At 44.9% G+C, this 19,775-nt stretch overlaps 1 protein-coding gene across 5 annotated transcripts in view; it reads left to right on the top strand.

Annotated features, from left to right (window-relative positions):
- The window catches only part of PHF21B (PHD finger protein 21B), a 127,743-nt gene that overhangs the window by 57,691 nt on the left and 50,277 nt on the right, over positions 1–19,775 (top strand). For 3 of the 5 annotated variants that reach the window (XM_088537364.1, XM_088537363.1, XM_088537362.1), the window contains one exon: positions 17,596–17,853. The exons of the other annotated variants lie outside the window; for them this stretch is intronic. In XM_088537364.1, coding sequence (XP_088393490.1) covers positions 17,596–17,853 — 258 coding nt within the window. The remainder of the gene's footprint in view (positions 1–17,595; positions 17,854–19,775) is intronic. 5 annotated transcript variants of the gene reach the window in all.

The following is a 19,775-nucleotide window of genomic DNA, read 5'->3' as shown; positions in this document are numbered from 1 at the left end:
CTCTGCATAGAAAACATTACTGCCCATATTTGTAATTATTTATAAATACATACTTTTACTGCTATATTTTTGAAATGTGTTGAAAAGACGTTACCCAGTTTTAGGACTCAACAGAAGAAAAAAGGTGCTGTGAAATTTAAGGCTAATAGACATGTTTTTGTGACATTTTGTTTAAAACATGTCAATGAAAAGTTAAAAAGAAAAAGGGAAAACCAAACATAACTATGTTACTCTGAATCGCTGGCAAGGCAAACATTGCAGTGCTATGTGGGTGTCTTTTAACAAAGAAGTGATTCATCTGTGTTTTTTGTCAATTGTATGACATTATTATTTTATAACAGCACTAGTAATTAATTCTATGCATTAATCAGTGCAAAAGTGCCTGAACCCAGAGGCACAAAAGCATTTAGGACTTTGGAATTCAATTTCTTAACAGTGAGGGTGACAGAGCACTGGAACAGGCTGCCCAGAGAGGTTGTGGAGTCTCCTTCTCTGGGATCTTCAAAACCCGCTTGGACGCAGTCCTGTGCCACGTGCTCTAGGTGACCCTGCGTGTGCAGGGGGTTTGGACTAGATGATCTCTAGAGGTCCCTTCCAACCCTAAGCATTCTATGATTCTATGATTCTATGATTCTATGATGATTCTAAAATGCAGAGGTTTAGTCTCATTACTCAGGTTGACCCTGAAGCACTGCCAGCTCTAGCAGGGAAAATGCGACTCACACAACACTTGATTTGATTTTTAAAGCCCTAGCTGTTGGAATCTTGTGATTTTAAATTCTCAGCTTTAATTTGTACAAAAATTAGAATTCTAGTGATTATTCTGGAAAGTTTGATGACACAGCTCTTATAGACTAAATGACTAGAGGGGAAAAAAAGAGCTTGCTAATTGCTTTTGAAAAATCTCCTCTTTTAAAATTGATCTTGTGATTAGTTGGAGCTATGATGTTTAAACACCTGGGCTTTGGCTACATTCTGAATTTCCTTGAGGGGACATCACTGATGTTTTTTTTTCTGATTTTTCTTTTTTTTTTTTCTGATCATTCCTGTTCACTACTAGTAACCTAGTCCAGAAATTTTGGTATTATTTTGATATTTTTGGTAGAGTCCTTTTAAGAATGAATTATAGTTGTTGTACTGTAGTGTATAAAGTGACATTGCAGGTAGATGCAAGGCCAGTGGTGTGGTATGTGGTAGCCTGCGATGAAAGCTAATGGTTTCATTCTTACCTCTCACTAGTGCGTGTAAGAACAATAAAGCTGTAGCTCTTGCACTCTGATTTCTCCTGTGGTTGCAGAGATACAGGAGCTGTCTGCAGATGGCACGAGCATGGCAGTCATGTTAACAGCTGATCTTCTAGCAACTCCTTGTATAGCTGAAAGTCCTGCATTTTGAACTGAAATTTTCACATCAAGTAATCCAGCTATGGAACTTGGTCTCTGTTGCCTCTGGATTCACAAAAGCAGACAGCCTCTTATCAGGGTTTGCGCAAAAATGTTGGACTTTGTTGGGCATCTACCTTGGCTTCTATCTACACAGATGCAAAAAGTGGAGGGGGAATGTTCCATGTGGCTCATCTAGGTCACACAGGCCCTGTTTGATGATAATCCAGGATGCTGATTTTTCAGATCAAGAAGATTAGTGGTTTATAGTGAGAGTTCGCCACTTGGTATATTTTTCTAAATCTCTTTTTGAAAAACAATTTGAGTATGGCAGCTCATCATAACTCACACCAGAAGTGTTTTGAGGGCTGTATAACATAAGGATGTGGCAGAGAGATGCCAGAGAGGCTCTGGACCTTGAAAGGATAAAAAAAGTTTTTGATTCAGATCCCCCTGGAGACCCCCAGTTTGTTTAAAGGCTGGAGTGAGCTGTGGGACTGCTTAGCTTGTTTTTGACTTCACAGAGCTGGAAGAAGCATTGAAGGAATATTTATCTGTGCGTCGTGATGAGCCATATGGGGAGTTTGTGTAACATCTCCTCGCAGGGAAAGGAATGAAACCAGATCGTGATTCTCTGTTCCTTCTTTAGAAAACCCCTCATTATAAGGCTTCTGCTCATGGAAGAGGCTCCACCCTCTGCTGTGCAGAACCAACCACCTTCTTAAGAACAGATACTCCACTATAACACAGGGAGCGTTTGGCTCCGGGCCAGGCTGTAATTTGTTTTTGACATCTATCGACTGACTAATGTGACAACCCACACAAGTATTTATTTCCAGAAGGAGGAACGCATAATGAGGAGAAGGAGCTCGCCCAAGTTCTGAGGAGCCCTTTAATGAGAAGGAGGGGGAAAGAGCAGCCTCCCACCCTCTCTCCCAAATGACAAGTTTTTCAAAGCCTAAGCACCAAATCCAACAACTTTGAAGCTGGCCTTTTGCCTTTTTTTTTTTTAAAGTTACCATTTTACCATTTTTTTCTCTGCTGTAGCTTTACAGACGTTGGCATTTCTTCTGTGTTGGACTTGGGGAATTTGAGGATTTCAAAGAGGTAGGTTGCCAGAAGGTGAATGCTTGAGAGCCTGCTGAAAGGCCAGATCATATGGGGCATTCCACACAGATACCATGTGCTCTGGCACACTCAGCTTCTCTGATTAAAATACAGAAATCCTAAAGCAACAAGAGAAATGCTGCCCCTATTAGAGGCCTCATAGCCCTAGCAAACTTAACAGACACTGCAGGTAAAACTCAGGACCCACTCCCATCAGAAACCAGGTTGAAGGTTTGAAGAGTGGGGAAGATTTAATTCTTTGAAGGGATGACCAAAGGAAATAAGGGATTGGCTATTTCATGTCAAGACAGGCTGCATTCTCCAGAAGGTCAAGCTTTACCTGCATGTAAGTTATTAAGCCCTAATTGGTCAACTGCTGTGGTGCCGTTATGTGAGATGTCAGACTAGCTGAACTGAATCATCCTTTGTAGCCTCAAAACCCATGAATCAGAAATGCGTGGCGTGTTTTTCTGCACCTCTGCTACCCTCGGTGCTTGCCCAGATGGAAATTCATTTAGTTGTGGCCTGGATCATTAAGTGCGTTGTTAAATCTTCAAAGTCTTTGTGTTGTGCATGTTACGTGTACCTGGTTGATGTGCTTATATTCCTTTAATTTGTTCCTAGTTATTATTATTACATTAGTAGGTTGAAAGGCAAATTCAGTGATAAAAGAGTTTGCAAAGCTATTTTACCAAAGAGCAATGCATCTTCCTGAAGGTTTAACGCAGTGCCACAGGCAACCTTCCCTCTGACTCAGCTCTTTATTATGAATAGTTGGATATAGATTTAGTGTAACCGAAATGAGTTTTATTTACACACCATTAGTTAATATTATGGGTTAATTTTATATGAGGCAACCATTTCCTGGGAAAATCTCCTGGCGTAAGTCAGGAGCATTTGGCTTGTGTTTGCAATGATCTGAGGGTAAAAATCCCTACAACTTTCTAGTGGGTTTATGGGACCCATTCTTTTTTGTCCTAGTGCTGAGTTGGGCACAGAGACTGGAAGGGCAATGGGCACCTTTCCCAGGAAAGCAATAAACTGATTTGGCTGCAGACCCAGGCTGAAGGAGTCCAGTGTGCTCTGGGATCTTCTACCCTACCTGCATGCTAGGGAAGGTGTGCAGCCCCTGTTTACTCCGGACTGCCAGCTTTCTAGTGAGCACAGGCAAAGGACAAGGGAAATAAAAGCATTCTTGTCTCTTCTTTTCATGTCCTGGCCTGGAAATGAGACACGTTGGTAGAGAGAGCTTAAAAGCATTCCTGTTCCCACAGTGGGTTGTGGAAAGTTTGTCTTATTTTTTCCATGGGAAGTATATTATTTGCTGTGGCTGTGGTTCAGTGAACACGTGTCTCTTGATATTTTAGTATAACACTTTGCAGAAGAGTCTTCCTGAAACCTACTTGGCCTTTCTTATGTGCCAATCCTACAGCATCTGTTGTAATAGTTATCATCATTTGAAAGGAAACAGGCTACATGAGATTTTTTTTTTTAACCTTCAGTATGAAAACGGTTAAAAGGTCACTTTAAAATATTTCTGTGTAAAATTGTAAGAAACTTCAGTCTCACATTGCCAACACATAAAAAAGAAATCACATGTGATAGAAAAAATACACAGTACCTAATTATAGTTTAGTCACGATGGTGTGAGGGCAGATTTCTGCAGCTGCAGCCAATGCTGGCTTGATAATGTTTTGTTCTTGTGCTCCTTGCCAGGACATTGAGATTGTCCAGATTGTTTTGCTCTGTCTCCTTCCTAGCTGTAAGAAATCCTTGTTGATAAAGTCACACACCCAAGTTTCAGTGCTCCGTTCGAGTAACCTTGACAGGATCAGCCTTCCTCCTACCTGAAACCCTTCCAAGCCTTTGCCATCCTCCCATTACATTGGAGCCGCTCAAGGAAAGGAGAGCTTCCCATGGCAGGTGGGTGACCAAGATAGGTCATGCCCAAATGCGCATTTTGTCCACGTAGCAGGAGCAACGCGACTTAGGGATTGTTTTGTATTTTGCCATTTGTTTGAAGCAGAGATGAGCAACTGGCAGCTGTGGGGAGGGGGAAGGGAAGCGTGCCAAGCTTCGGAGGCAGTTCTGTGCCCCGTCCAGGCAGGCTGGCAGGTCAGCGGCCCAACCACATCGCTGTGGACACGTGGTGACTGTCTGGGCAGGGGGAACATGTTGGAGGTGGCAGGGTTGTTTGGAGCCGTTTATGGGTTTGTGCAGTTGTGGCTGCGTCACTCTTTGGCCTGATGACTTTCTGTGCTGGAGACCAGTACACAGAGTATTCTCTTATCTAAGCTAATTCTTAATGTCTGCAACCAAAATAAAAGCTGACTTCAGCTATTTTGGAGAAGGAGATGATGAAGGCCTAACTCCTAAGGCCTGGAATGAGGCAAAGTGAGTCTGATTTGTGGTTTTGGCAGAAATTTCCTGAGGCTGAGACACCCCAGTTTTATACTGGCACAGCTCCCAGTGAGTTCACATGACCAAATGTTGCAGAGTCTTTTGGCCCTGAATTCCCCAACTCCCCGCATCTGATGGAAGTGAGTAAATTAGAAGCTGATATGCCCAATAAGGTCAGTGGGGAGAGTCAGACTCCTCCAGAGGTCACTTTTAACTGTCAGGTAGGATGATTTGCCCGCTGAGGTGCCTGTCTCCTTCCATATAGAGGCTCTAGTTGGATGTGCCCAAGGTCTGAAGGGTCTCAGCTTGCAGTAGAGTGTTCTGGGCCCCATGGGGTGACTGAGGACTCTTCTGCTCTGCTCCACGTTTGGGCTCATTCTCCCAGTTGGCTGGGAGGCCTCACATTAAGGTAGTCTGCCTTGCTTGCAGGTGTTCTTTATAACTGTTGTTAGAGGAGTGAGAGGAGAGCAAATAGCAGACCCAGCTTTACAGCTAGCACTGCTATATTTTTATGCATTTAAATGCATTCAGCTCGAGTTCTTTCTCCTCTCATGCCAGAGCCCAGTTCTCCTGAGGTTTATGGTGTTAATCCGCTGAAGGAGAGAAGAATAAACCCCACTGAATCAATAAACAAAAGTGGGAGTTTCTTCCAACTCCATGGCCCAGCCATGCGCAGAGCTGGATTTTTTCCATTTTTAAATCTGCAGTTCTTGAGCTGAGCAAGGGGGAACCACAGAGGCATCAATCTCAAAATCTGCGGCCCTGTTTTCATCTCCCTGGCCCAAGTGCGATTCTGCTCAGTGAGCAGGCACCTCAACTCCCACTCATACAGGCAGAGAGGCTACTCTGGACATACATGTTGCTCTTTAAAGGGCCTAAGGGCTGTACAAAGTGCTATAATGCCCTGTTATGATCAAAAAACTCTTTTTATTCCCCCGTACCTCACAAGAGCTATTTCAACATGGCTCTTTATGGGTAGATTTGGGCACATGTCTCTACAGGACTGGCCAGGATACACGGTTGTTCTGGCCTGGCAGTGTCCTGTTTTTTCCAGCTTATGCATGGGTGGCCCTGCAAGGGCTATTATATTCACAGACTGCACGCTAACAGGCAAAATCTCTTAGGAAATTACTCACATGTCTTTGCATTATTATTTTGTTTAAAATCTAATCTCTTGGTTGGGAACATATGTGTCCTGTTTCAACATATGTGCTATTTTCCATTCCTCACTCCCTCCTCAGATAAGGCAATCAAGTAATAAACCTCTACCATGGTGAGTTTTTTAATGGAAATGCTGATAAGCCCTTAAGTGCTGTAATGTTAATGGATAATACTGACATAATAAATATCAGACAATTCAATTGTGCACAGTACTAAAATACATAGGAGCTTTACTTTGTTTTCAGCTTGGAAAACTTGCCACTTGCAGGTGGCTTTTCCTATGGATAGATGTAGCCAGTGCTGAATTCAGCAGGTTTTGAATACCAGCGCTATATTTTAGCTTTTTATTCTTGGAAAGTATGTTGTCAAAAACTCTGAATGCATTTCCCTAAATGTCCCAATTCTTGAAAATTGCATTTCTTTCCCTGTCTGCTCTCTCCCTTTGCACTTGCTGATACATTTTCCTTTCTGTTGAGTTGGTTTTTGGATGCCTCCAGGGCTTGTGGTTCCTGTCTGATTTCCAATGTCAGCGTAACTCTCAGGACAGTGTTTGTCAGGACCTGTCGACATGGAGATGTTAGTGTAGATTAAGCTGGAGTTTACACTGCAAAAACTTTTCAGGTAACATTTGTAGGTAGAAATTGTCATTAGAATTACTAAATATATTATCATAGTATTTTCATACTCAAGAGATATGTTTTCCTTGAAATGGCTGCTGAGAAGCTATTCCCTAGCAAGATAATAAATGTTTTAAGACGGGTCGAATTTTAGATCCAAGTGACTTGACAGAGACCTATAATCCTCTAAGGGTTGAGAGGGTAATTTGCTCACTGTGGCCAAGCAGTCCTCAGCCTCTCTGCTGCGTCTGCCTGTTGTTACTGGTCACATTGGAGGCAGCTGTCTGCTGGGCGCTGGGCTGTTCTCAACAGCCTGTGCACACCCGGAGAGCTGAGGAGAGCGGCGCTGATCCCTGCTGGGAGCAACTTGGTGTTTTCACTCATTTCCTTTGGCCAAGGTGACTTTGCCTAAGGATGGAGCATGTGCCTTCTTTGGCTATGATAGTTTTAGTTAGCAGCGGGTGCTGGTTTATTCCTTCCTGACTTGCCTACATCCCATCTTTGAGATTCCCACACTAGCTCCTTAGTGGGGGGGCATCACACCCAGCATGATTTTGGACCATGGGAACCAGGACAAGACCTTCTGCTTTCTTTACCACTTAGAGGTTGCCCTGTATTTGAACTTGGATCTTTGGAAGTTGCTGCATAACCTGCCACCGACTCCCCAGCCGTGGCCTAATCTCTGCCCCCTGCTCTGGAGAGATGAGATGTGGGCCAATCTCACATGTGAAGATGGATAGCCCAAATGGAAACGTAATGAGATGGATGCCCTGCAGCACCTGAAAGCCATGCAGCAGGTTTTGCTGGCCGCCATAGCTTTCTTTTTTTTATGTTCAGCTTCTTTGCACAGTGGCTTTTGTCAGAAGAAAAGTTCTAGTGGATGATAAATGTTGTAGGCAAAAGGCTGAGTGCCTGACCGAGGTAGAGTTTGTCATGCTCTGCACTTCAGAGTGCACTGCGGGAAATACGGACGCCGAGAGGATGTTGCTTATTCTTAGCCTTTACTGTAACAAAGTTGAGAGAAGTTTGCTAAAGCTTCTCTGGTTCTCCTCTTGGCTTTCTTTTGTGTGTCTTTCTTGAATCCTTTCTAAGTACATGCACAGGTCTCTAGTCTACCACACAGCCCCAGTGTTGAAGAATCGGAGTGCTTTCTACCACTGCAGCAGGAAAAATCAGACAAACCCCCTTTTTTGTCTCCCGGCTCTGTTCGGGCGGGAGTTTAGAAACTAGTGCAGCAACAACTGCAGACCAGCTTCTAAATTTTCCAGGCAATTTCCATTTTAGCTGTGTGTTTTATAACCATCTTCAGCTGTGAAGGTAAACGCGGAGTTACCGTGCAGTGTGTCCTTGCCTCCTCCTTTGTGCTCTTCCCCTCTTGTTGTTTTGAAGTGGGCCCTGGCTTTTCCTTCTCCTTCTCTTTTCTCATTGCCATTTCATTTACTGCCATTTGCATGATCTGCATTATTTATTGCTCGTTACTCGCTCTTCGGCCCTCTGGAATAATGCTGGTGAAGTGGCTTAGGTTCTTCCTCGGCTCTACACACTCCTTCGTTAGCAGCTCCTTTGTCTCTTTTCCATATTCTTTCCTACCGCTGCTGCTGTTTACCTTGCTTTGCCTTCAAACATGACCCTCTCTTTTGCATTTCCACTAAGTCACAGTGAAAGCACAATGCTTCCCCGTTTCCTCCATGCACCAATATTTTCAAGACCTACTAATATATCTGTGCATCACACAGGGGTCTGAGCACATGGTAGTTCCTAGTTTGTGTTATCCCCTGCTTCTGGAAATTTGACCGTGGGATTTTCAGACAGGTGTTGAAAATCACCCTGTGCTTTTGTCAATCCGCTCTTGGCTAATCAACCTTCCCGAAGATTCGCTTCTTGAAAGACAAAAAAAGAAAGTTCACTGCTGCGGCTCTGCAGCAGCCACCCCACCTCTACTTGTTAGGTCCGGTATGTTCGAAGACGCTCCCTACCTTCAGGTTGTTCAAAATCCCACGGGGGTCTTACCAATGGGAATCCTTCATCGATAAGGTTCTGCTGACCGGTGGGTCTCCCGTCCTCTCCCGGCACCAACTTTTGCGCCTCGGTCAGGATCCTTTCACACTCTTCGGTCGTAAACAGCACTTTTAAAAGCTGCTGACAGTCATCCCAGGTAGGGTTATGCGTAAACAAGATGGATTCTAATAAATTGATTAATGCCCCTGGTTTCTCGGAAAAGGAGGGGTTTTGACTTTTCCAATTATACAAATCGCTAGAAGAGAATGGCCAGTATTGATACGTACGCTGTCCCTGTGGCCCAGTTGCTCCAATCGTTCTAACTGGGAAGGCATGGGTGGTACTTGATATTCCCTCTTCATCTTCTCTTTGATGAGATCGTGTCCTATATGCGGGACCCCTATCTTCCCTTCTCTCCCTTCTCCCCCTTCTTTGATCACTACTACTCGCCTCCCTTTGTGCCTCGGGCAGAGGTACGTAAGGGGGGGGGGTTATGCCTACCCTCTTCGTCTAATATTTCTGGATATAAGGTCGAATCTGGCAGTACTGCTCTTTTCCCTTCCTTTTTCACTACGTAAATATCAACTTTTCCGTCTTTTCTATCCTCCCCCAAAAGAGGTTTCAGCCATGGGGGTGTATACAGAACCAAATCCTCCCATGTGATTATATATGGAAATTGATCTGGATGTCCTTCTGACCCAGGTCTCATTATTACCTCTTTTACTCTCCTTATTAATTCTAAATCTAAACTTCCCTCTCTCGGCCAGCCTACGTCAAAACTTGGCCACTCACTTTCACAAAATGCCTCCCATTGGTTTTTATACACTTCTACAGACAAATTATGTGCCCGACGTTTAACATATCCAAAATGATTTAACATAAATGACAAAGGGGTGGATTTCCCTTGTCCCATTGTATCAAGCTCGTCGCTTAAAACCAAAGTTAATACAACTGCCAGTAAACCAGTAAGGGCGATTATTAACAGAATTCTCCCTTCCCACACCGGTCTCCTTTCGTTAAGGAGATACGGTGTACCCAAACAACCTAACCAACCACCCTTCCTTCTTGTGGGAGTCTGAGGGACGTCTCCCTCAGACTCCAGCCGACTATCCTTCGGTGCGTCCACCTGGATTTCTGTCGGCTCACTCTCACCCACTGAGGCCTCCCTTGACTTATTATCTTTCTCTATCTCTTTCTCCTCCCCTGCATTCGGATCCTGGACGAGCCCCCAAATGTTAGGTCCGGTATCCGAATTGACAGGGAGAGAGACAACCACCATAGATATATATTGTCTTTTATTAATAGAAGAAAGATAATAAGTATTACCAGCTAGCTGGGGTCCGGGCTTTCCCACGCAGGGGTCACACCACGGACCCCAGCTAGCTGGTAATACTTATTATCTTTCTTCTATTAATAAAAGACAATATATATCTATGGTGGTTGTCTCTCTCCCTGTCAATTCGGATACCGGACCTAACATACTCTCAGCCAGGAGCTCAGAGAAGCAGGGTGATTTGGACTGTGTATTGACAAATTCACATTTTGGATAGCCCCAAGCAGGGGAAGGGGGTGGTCTGTCTTGATGACTGAAGTTTTGGGTTGAGGACATCAAAGTTCAGTGCCTAGGAGTGATTTGGTGTGAGTCCTGTGAACGGTCCTTGCACAGTAGCACCCAGAGTGGCTGCCTCTGGAAGGGTTTCATAAGGACAAAGGATTTTCCATAGGGGATGAAGGTATGCTTGGAGGTGCTGGGAAGATACAGGCTGTCATCCTCTGTGTATTAAGATATCAAAAAGTAGGAAGCCTTAAAATGGGAGATGATGGGCAACTCACCCTTCCAACTTGCACCTACAAAGGGCCCTCACAGTTGCTCATGGTTGTCATTGCATGTTATAAAAAATTGTTTTATCTCATGATGCAGGAGGAGCATTTCTAAGAGATCCGCCACTTCAGCCCTTTCCTGTGCATTGGCTATAGCTTTGTAGCAAAAAATTCTGGCCCTGAGCAACTCCTCTCCCGCAGCTTCCACTTTCCTTGGGTGCCTGCCTTCCTCCAATGTGCAGCATCTCTTTCTAGAGAAAAAATTGCAAGCACAGTTGCATGTAAAATTTCCCGGGAAACAGCTATATGTTGTCTGGAGAGGAGGCAGCTTTATTTTCTTTTCTACTCTTTTTTTTTTTTTTCCTTCAACTTATCCAGAATTTCTGTTGGGAATACTTCACCACAAAAGCTCTACCTTCCCTTGGGGGAAATGCAACCACTTAACTTCTTTCTTCTTTATATGTATACTGAGGAACGGATGGTTTGATCCCATGGGAAGTCCGTATCTGTTCACAGCTACATTTGTTCATTTGCGGAGGATTCTGTGTTATCTGGGAAGACAAAAAAGAGGAGAGGATTTGGCTTAATTTATTGCATCGCCAGTTCTTTCTGCTGTACCTAAGCACGCTTTTCCAAGTGGGGTTTGGAAGAATGAACCAGGAGGCACCATCATTGAAATTGGACTTAATAAATTACTCCAATTTATTATCATTTTTCAATCACATGCAGTTGCATCTCTTTTTGCCCTTGTGGATCACAGAAAGCAGCACATTTTTAAGGGAAGCACAGCTGCCCCTGACTTTCCTGTCTCAGTTTGGAGGCACACTAGGATGGAAACTTCAGTGACATCCTTGCGGAGGAGAAGGAAACAGTGAGGCCGGGCATGGAAACCCAGCCCTGGGGCAGGAAAGCGGGCAAATTAACAGGCCACAGAGACAAAATGCCCGTGTGGAGACACGTTTCCCTGCAGAAATCCCCCCACTCCGGCGGTGCTTCCTTGATGTGATGCGACCCGAACGGGGAGCCAGCTGCGAACCAGGCTCCTCGTTCTCATTTCCCTCATCGCTGGCACAGGGCTGCGGGAGAGGAAGGAGGAGGGATTATTTGTGAGGTTATTAAAAAAAAAAAAAAAAGCCCTAGCTCCCCCTCCTGCCCTCCTTCCAGATGCTCCGGCATGTCTAGAATGTTCTGCGATGCGAATTCCGACTTTCCTCCTTAAATCACGTCCTCTCCCTCCTCCCCTCCCCTACTCCTCATTAGTTAAGAAGCGCTGCGTGCAAGTCACGGAGCAGATAATTCAGTGCTTTGGTGAGCGGATGGCCAGTTGGAAATGCAGTTGGAAATGCCCTTCTGTTTTTAATTAATTTATTTGTTTAAGTCAGCAAGCTGTCTGATGCTTTCAGAAAGTAAAGCCTAATTGCACTTGAGTGAGTATTGGCTTTTGTAAAGGCTTCATGTATCACCGCCAGGGTATTTCCCGTTTTTGAACATTCTCTCCATGCGCGGGTCTGCTAATTCTCTATCCCCCATCCTGGAAAGCAGCCGCGCCGCGAGTTTTGCTGACGGCATCCCGACAACAAGCGGGGGGGTTGCACGATTTTAATTTTTGCCTGTTACTGAATTTCTTCGTGGCCATTTTTTTTGTAAGATCATGGAGGTTTGGCCATGAAAAGTGAATGGGCATCAATGAAAAAATAGGGCATCTATTCTTTGGAAAAGCAGCTGAGTCTTCTCCAGAGAGAGAGGGTGAAAAACACAAGGGTAAAATTAGTAGCAGGAAAAGTTTTGCTTGGTTGTGCATCCTTCTGCAATATCCAACACCTGCTGATGTGTAAGAGTGCTTGGAAATATGTCCCAAGGAGATTTTTAGCAGCAGCAGGAACGGAAGCGCTTCCTGGGGATGGGGCTGGTCAGGGCACCCAGCACTGCTGCACCGTAATGGGGAGCCTGGTTTGCTGCTCCCTGCTGTGTGCTTGCTTTCTCCTTCATGCCATGGTCCGTGGCGGGGGTGATCACTCAGCCATCTTTTTAGTTTGAAAAGAGTAAAAGAATAAGAAAAAACAGTAGCCCAATGTAATTAGTGTAGGGGGAGGATGTTTCTGAGGGGGTTCCCCCTTTTCTATCCCAGGTGGTATTTGTCAGCAATGACTGATTTATTGTCTGACTCTCCTTTCTGGTTGCCTCCCACTGCCTCAAAAAACTCTTCCGATGTGCTGGGCATTTGTTTGGAAGAAGGGCCGGCCACAGGCTGCATGGCTCTGACCTGCTTTCCTGCTTTTCAACTGCAAGTAAATTAATGCCCGTGCTGGATTCCCCTCCGCGGTGCCGATTAAATATTCCATGCCAATGGCAGGGATGCTGGAAGTGCTTGGCTGGCAACGCGGTGCCAGATCAGGCTAGCAGGTTCGAGTCAAAGAAAACCCCTGGTTTACAACAGTTTTGGTTGGAACGAGTGTCGCTCGGAATGGAGATCCCAGAGCCTGCTGCAGCAGTGGCTAATTAATGGAGATCTGATAGGGAAAAGTGAATGCGCTCTTACAGCTAAGGGCAGGCAGGCAGTGAGTTGTCAGAGAGAAAAAAGGAGAGAAAGAGAGAGAAGAAGGTGGCAGACAAAAGAAGACTTTTTAATTTTTTTAAAAACGAAGATACTCTTCAGAGTGCAGAAGTTATTTGCAGCGAAAAAGCATTTTAGTGGGACTCCGCTGAGGAAACACTGGCCCCGGAACCTTTCTCCATAAGTCTCCACCAAACTCCTCTTGATGCCTACCTATGTGTACATAGACGTGCCCAGCATGAGCCCCGCTGACTCCTGCTTCGGCACATAAAGCAACGTAAAGAATTGCCCAGCTGAAGCAAGATCGCTCACCACCACCATCTATGGGAGCAGTAGCTTGGAAATGCTTGATAAATACTTCAGCGTTCCTAGGATTTTACAAACGCCTCAAGTATTCCAGGTGCTGAGGCTAGGGGCAGCTCCGCAGTGCACTTCTGTGCCACCATGCTTGGAATATTAAATATGCTCCTGGTCAAGTGCGTTTTATTGCAACAGTTGAGTAAATTAAGAGAGGTCAAGGCCCCTGTTGCTGGAGGAGCCCGTTCAGCTGGTTGGCATGCGGGGTCTCAGAGAGGCGGCAAATGTTTAATTATTAATCGACAAGACATGGTTTGGGTTGAAGAGACGACAGCCGTTCCTCTGCAAGTGAAAGCAGGATCGCGCCCAGGGTTTTTCACTGAGCCGGGGGCTGCTGAGGCCAAGATCCGATAGCGCTGGGAAAACAATTGCAGTTTTTCACAGTAAAACTGCTTTGTTAGGAGAGCCTTTTTCTAGAGGGATTAATGGATGGAAGTCTCCATCTGCAGCGTGTAGATGTTGAACTACAAACGTGTGAGCATTTGAGTAACGGCCTGGAATGAGGCGGGGACTGCTGCATGCCCCTTGCCTAACCCACAAACCTGCACAGCGCAGACCTCCATGGGAAGGAGGGATGTAGGGAGGGGGCTACGCCTAGAAATAAAGAGAAAGGACATAGTTATTTTAACATGAGTGGAAAAAAATTATATTAGCTCAGCTTGGAGGCTGCACCATGTATAAGACAGGAAATCACAAGCAAGCGGCGGCTTTGCGGCGCTGTGGTGCGTTTGTGGTGTGTGACTGGCATGCACATTCCCAGCTCCGTGCTGCCTGTGGCGGCCTGCAGGGAAGATGGAAGTCGCCTCGCGACAGGAAAGGCGCTGCTTCAAAACGGCAGTGCTGGGAGGGCTACTGCCACTCGCTTTCCAGTGCTACGAGCCGGTGTTTTCCCCTTTTTTTGTTTGTCTTTTCCATTCCATCAGCACGTGTTTTCAACAGCAGCGTCCAGAGCGTGCGCGGAGTCTTGTTATATGCCATTCCAGAAGTGTCAGAGGATAGGCATGGTAGGCTGCCTGATTCTGCAAAATGCAGATTTCCCCCTCTTCAAAAGACCAAGACTATTCTTTTAATTAATCTGGCAGAATTAGAGTGCAGCAGATGTAGGTATTGTTGAGGGTTTTTTTCTTTCGAACCTCTCATATCATAATCTGTGTTTTTGCCAACACTCCTCCATTAAAGTCTTCATGGGAGTATGAAATAAAAGTCATTACAAAGCAAAACTGTGTAATGTCTTTTCCCCTGCAAACATAATCTGATTAAGGGGGCTGTTTTTGGAGTTATGGTAGGTACATTTTCACAAAGTGATTAAATGGGACACAAAAGACAAACTCTTGCTGCTTTTCTTTCTAGAAATAGACCATTTTTTTCTGCAACCCTTTTTGGGGAGATAATCTTGAAGCTCTTTATATATGCTTCCCTATTTCGTTTCTGAAATTTGCAGGTGATGAAAATGAAAGTTTTCAACTAAGAGATGAAGAGCTGACTTTGTAAGCATTTAATATTTATCCCAAGTTCCTTTTAAACAAGCTGTAACTTTTTTTTGTTGTTGTTGTATACATGTGAACATACAGCTTGGTCAGCCTGTTAGGAAAAGACTAGCCCAGGACACGCAGACACACAGTAGCAATTTACTGATAATGGTACAGTAGGGAGTACAGTGAAGAACAGATGGACATTAGGTTGAGCAGTGAAAAAAGCAAGTGTTTTGTGTTTGCAGAATTTCCCCTTTTGAACTTGTTAGTGTGCTTTCCTCCTTTAGAACAAGATCAAAAAAATACTGGCTATTAACTGGGCCAGGAAAGTAATAATCTCCTCTTTATTTACTTGACTTTTCCATTTAGCTACCGAGTATTGTGCATCTTTTGGGATCATGGTGCTTTCTTTGCTTGGATAATTTTTGTTGTTATTGAACTGACCAAAGAAAAGTAAAGCTGTGTTAATACCATTAGAGCATTCTATCTTAGAAGTTTTATTTCCTTCAAGGGAAAATGAGTAAGTACAGGAACACTGAATGTTTGTGTGAGAAGTTTTTCATTTAGCAATCCAAATATTTGCATTTCTGAGGACAAAGACTAGCATGGACTTTTGCAATATGAAGACCACAGAAATAATAAGCATTAGGGAACGAGACTGGTTTTAGGTCCTCAAAGAAGAAATCCCAGTGATAGTAATGTCAGCAACAGGGCTCCCCTGTCTTCAGCAGAACTAAGATTTCATTCCTGGACTATGTATCCAAGTATAGTTTGCTTTTTTTTTTTTTATTTTCCTTGTGAGCTTTTAATCTGTTTTGGGTGACGAAAGAAAAATCAATCTCAATCTGAGAGGTCTGTATTATTCTGTATTTCTCTTGTGCATGCAGTAGTTTAGCATCTACATGCAGCTACGTGCTAGTACACTGAAGCTGTACAAGGAATACAGGTGGGAAAATTGTCCTAAAACACAATAGCTGCATAGGAGTATCATGGTATTTTGTCATACGCAGCTTTTTCCACCTCCCCACAATGCATCTGAGCTTCTTGACTTTCATTACAGTACTTTTAAATTCATAGTTATTTCTATACTCAAAGTTCTCCTTTCCTCTTCAAAGTATCTATGATACACAGACCAGGTTATCTTACAAAAGCATTGCATTCCTTAGGATGACTGATTAGAAACTGGAGAATAACATATTAGGCAAAAAGGAATGAAACTTGAAATAATTTACATAAAGTTATGATTGCTAGCGTAATGATGACATATAAAAATGTTTCTATATTAAAATATGAAACATATAAGATGCATGCTTATGAATTCATCATGAAAACTCTAGTGCTAGTAGCAAATATATTTCACAGCAAAGATTTTTCAGCCTTAATAGTATGTAACAGAGTTTAAAGTATTTTCTTAAAAGCCAGATTAATTAGTTGTGTGCTACAAAGCTGCATTATTCCCAGGAGAGGGGTTTTTAACCTTGATTCTGGAAACAACCAGGCATGTTTACGACTTTATACATACTGTATTTGAACTACTGAAGCTGCAAACAAAACCTCAAATGACTTAAACAGTATGGCAGCGGACCTCTACATGTGGCTGCATTTCCTCAAATGCTCATTAGAAGTAATTGCACTGATAGGACATTCTCAGGCAGAAAAGCTGAATGCGAGTACAAGTCTTTGCAGGATTAAGTACCTTTGAGATGAACTCTTGTAAGAAGATCGTTAAAAGTATCAAAAGAGGATTGACCAGTCATATTTTTCCAAATATACCTAACCTGCCTCAGTAGCATTAGCCAGGACAGATTCTGAAAAGGTATTTTCTTAAGTACAAGTTTGTACAAGTTTTTTTTTTTCTAGAAGTGAGTGTTTTCACACAGACATGGGTATTTACCATATAGCAGCTTTACAGTGGCTGTCCACATCTCAACTACAAGTCTTGCAACAGATGCTGTACCTAGACAGAAACCAACCCAGTCACACTTCAAAAGACAGAAAAGCGCCTCTGTCAGGAAAAACAGCAATAACTGTCACAAATAATGGGGGCTAGGCAGAAAACTTTGCTTCAAGAGGCCACTAGAAAGAAAAAACATTGGAAGTTTGTGAGGGAAAATGTAAAAAAGTCAAGGGAAAATGAAAAAAAATCCTTTTTCAAGAATTTCAAGAATCCTAGCAAGTAAATTGAGCTGATAAAGTATGAGAAGGAAATGAGTGTGCAGCATGAGGCTGCTTTGGATCAGTCCAAAGGAAGGCAAAGTTGAAAAATAACATTATGTCTAAATATATATATATATATATAATTAATATTAATAATAATAATTAGAGCTGCTGGAATACCTAGACCTAAACCGGATCCTTAGCACTCACCATAAACATGTACCGAAGGAAAAAAACAATAGCAAGAAAAAGACTCTCGAAACGCACAAACCCTACACCAGAGCGCAAGGAAGCCGCTTCCTTCCCGCCCGTCCTTTAGGAGAGAAATAGCAATAGCAGCAATAAACGACGCCGCTGCCGTTCAGCGGCGGCTGCTGGCGGCAGTTGAGCCGTGCCAGCAGCGGCAGCTGCCGCGCGGCCGTTAGGGCCGTTGGCGGCCGTTAGGGGCCGCCGGCGCCGCCGCCGCGCGCGCTCGCAGGGCGGTCGGTGGGTCGGGCGGGCGGCGGGGCGGGCGGCTCGTGCAGCGATGACGGCGCTTCCCTCCTCTCTCTCCTTCTCTCCCCCGGCAGAAGCTGGCGGTGCGGAGCTGCCCCGCGGCCCTCCCGGCGCTCCTCAAGGCACCCGGCGGCGGGAGCGGCGGCGGCGGCCCGAGCCAGAGCGTGGCCATCCCGGTGCTGCCGGCCGCGGCGCCCATCGCGATGGTGACGGCGCACCTGAAGGGCGCGCGGGGCTGCGAGCCGCCGCAGAGCGCGCCCATCAACCTGCAGAGCTCGGCCAAGGCGGCGGGCGGCCGCCGAGCGCCGCCCGAGCGCGGCGCCAGCGCCCAGGTAGCGGCCGCGGGCAGCGGGGCGGCACGGGGCGGGACGGGGCGGGGACGGCGGCGGAGAAGGGGTGCGTGGCGGGGGCGTCCGAGGCGCGTGCGGGGCGGCGGTGCCGATGGGCCCCGGGGCTGCCGCTCGGGCCGGGGACCCCCTGGCGTTGGGGCTGGGGATGGCCCCCGGCTCGCGTGTCCCCCTCCTGTCGAGGAGTGCTTGGTTTTCCTTGTTTTTCTATTTTTTAAATTTATTTTTAATGCTTGTGTTTGTAGTCAATAAATGTGAAACGGAATGACTAAATTAGCGAAAGGAAGGAGGGCAAGGGCAACTCTGTCCTGGGCATGCCATTTTATGCAGGCAGCAGCAGCCAAAGGGATGTTTTTACCTCGGCTGGAGCATGTAGCGGCGGGGAAATGATCCCAAGGAATCTTAAAGTTTTCTCAAGAGGGTCATGGAGGCTTTTCCTGAAACTTAGGGCCAGCAGACGTGAAGTGTTGTGGCTTGAAAAGTGGCCTTCTTTCCTCCTTTCTGCGTGTCAAGGCCATGGGATGTATTTTTGCTACTGTAGTTCTCCTTCGCAGGCTCCTCAGGCATTTAATCACCAACAGTAAGGGTGGGAGAACAAAATGTGTATTAGGGCAATAGGCAAAGTAGTTGGCGACTACCACCCCAAAATCCAGCTTATATTGACAGAGATGAGGCTCTCTCATACCCTTGAAGCCTCCTCCTCAACCGTAGCGCGAGGATGTCCATCACCCTCAAAATCAGCCTGCAAACAGGAAAGCTCATGCAGCCACCTCAGGAGCTAAACCACTCTGTCACTTTTTCTGGAGAAATAGCACTGTCTTTAGCTGTTAACAATACAGTAACTGTGCAGTGAATTTGATTTGGAATTTCTGTTCTGTATTCATGCTGGGTAATTTTCTTTATTGAAGGTGTTGTTTGTGCTTTATTGAAAAGATGCTTGAAGATGTTCCAGCAGATATTTCTTGGAAAGTAATCATACAAATGATAATCATATAAGTGATAGAAGTTTCAGTTTTTCAGTGGTCTGTCATTTTGTGAAGGACCACCTTTCACTATTGCTGGCAGAAGCCATAGGAAGAAAAGACTCCAAGCAGTAATGAAAGAAGCTTGAAACAACATTCGAGGTTTTAGCCTGAATTGTATCATTGGCTGCCAACTTGTGGCTCCGTAAGGGACGTTAAAGGAAACGATTTCTCGTCTGGCAGCCTATAGGGCTGTCCAACCAGCTTCAGTGCTTCCTATATATCTCTTCAAAAGGCCTAACAGTCCAGTTTCTATCTTCCATGTGTCCAGCCCTGCTATGCTTCACAGTTAGCAATTCAGGCAAGAAAATCTGTGCAACAGCAAGTGTCTGCCAAGGGAGAACTGAGCGCTTTCTCTCTTTTGAAAGGGAGTCAGCAAGCACTGGGTGCAAACAATTAAAAGGATTGAATTGTAAATGTATAAGAAAGCAAGCTGGCCTTTGGCCCCATGCTGCCAGGAAGCTCAGTGCTGGCTTGTAAGTTAATTATCATTCCTCTACTCAAATTAAATTTGTTTTGCAAGGTTTCTTTTTCTGCTTCAACGAAAGAAAAAATCCATTCCTACTTCATGCTCGGTATTCTTGGCTGCTCCCAGTGTGGTGATTACAGATCAATACCAGCAGCACCTTAGCTACCAGCACTGTAACATCAGTGGGAAATTTCATTGCTGCCACTTATTAATAAGCATTTGCTTCCTCCTCTTTTTTTTTTTTTATGGCACTGTTATGGCTCAGAAAACTAATTTTTTTTTCCTGCTAGAATGCATGAAGTTGGCGAGTTGGCAGATGATGACATTCTCCCGCAAACCGGGTTAAAGTGGTGAGCTGATAGGAGCAAATGAGATTACTGGTGTAGTGTAGCCCTCTCCTCGGCATCTGCGAGGCG

This window comes from Tinamus guttatus, unplaced genomic scaffold, assembly GCF_059628265.1.
Source record: "Tinamus guttatus ecotype Peru unplaced genomic scaffold, ASM5962826v1 Tinamus_guttatus_pri_ptg000749l, whole genome shotgun sequence".
In the NCBI taxonomy this organism is placed as follows: Eukaryota; Metazoa; Chordata; class Aves; order Tinamiformes; family Tinamidae; genus Tinamus; species Tinamus guttatus.
Note: the sequence above shows the minus strand (reverse complement) of the source record. Positions and strands in the feature narration are given on the sequence as shown.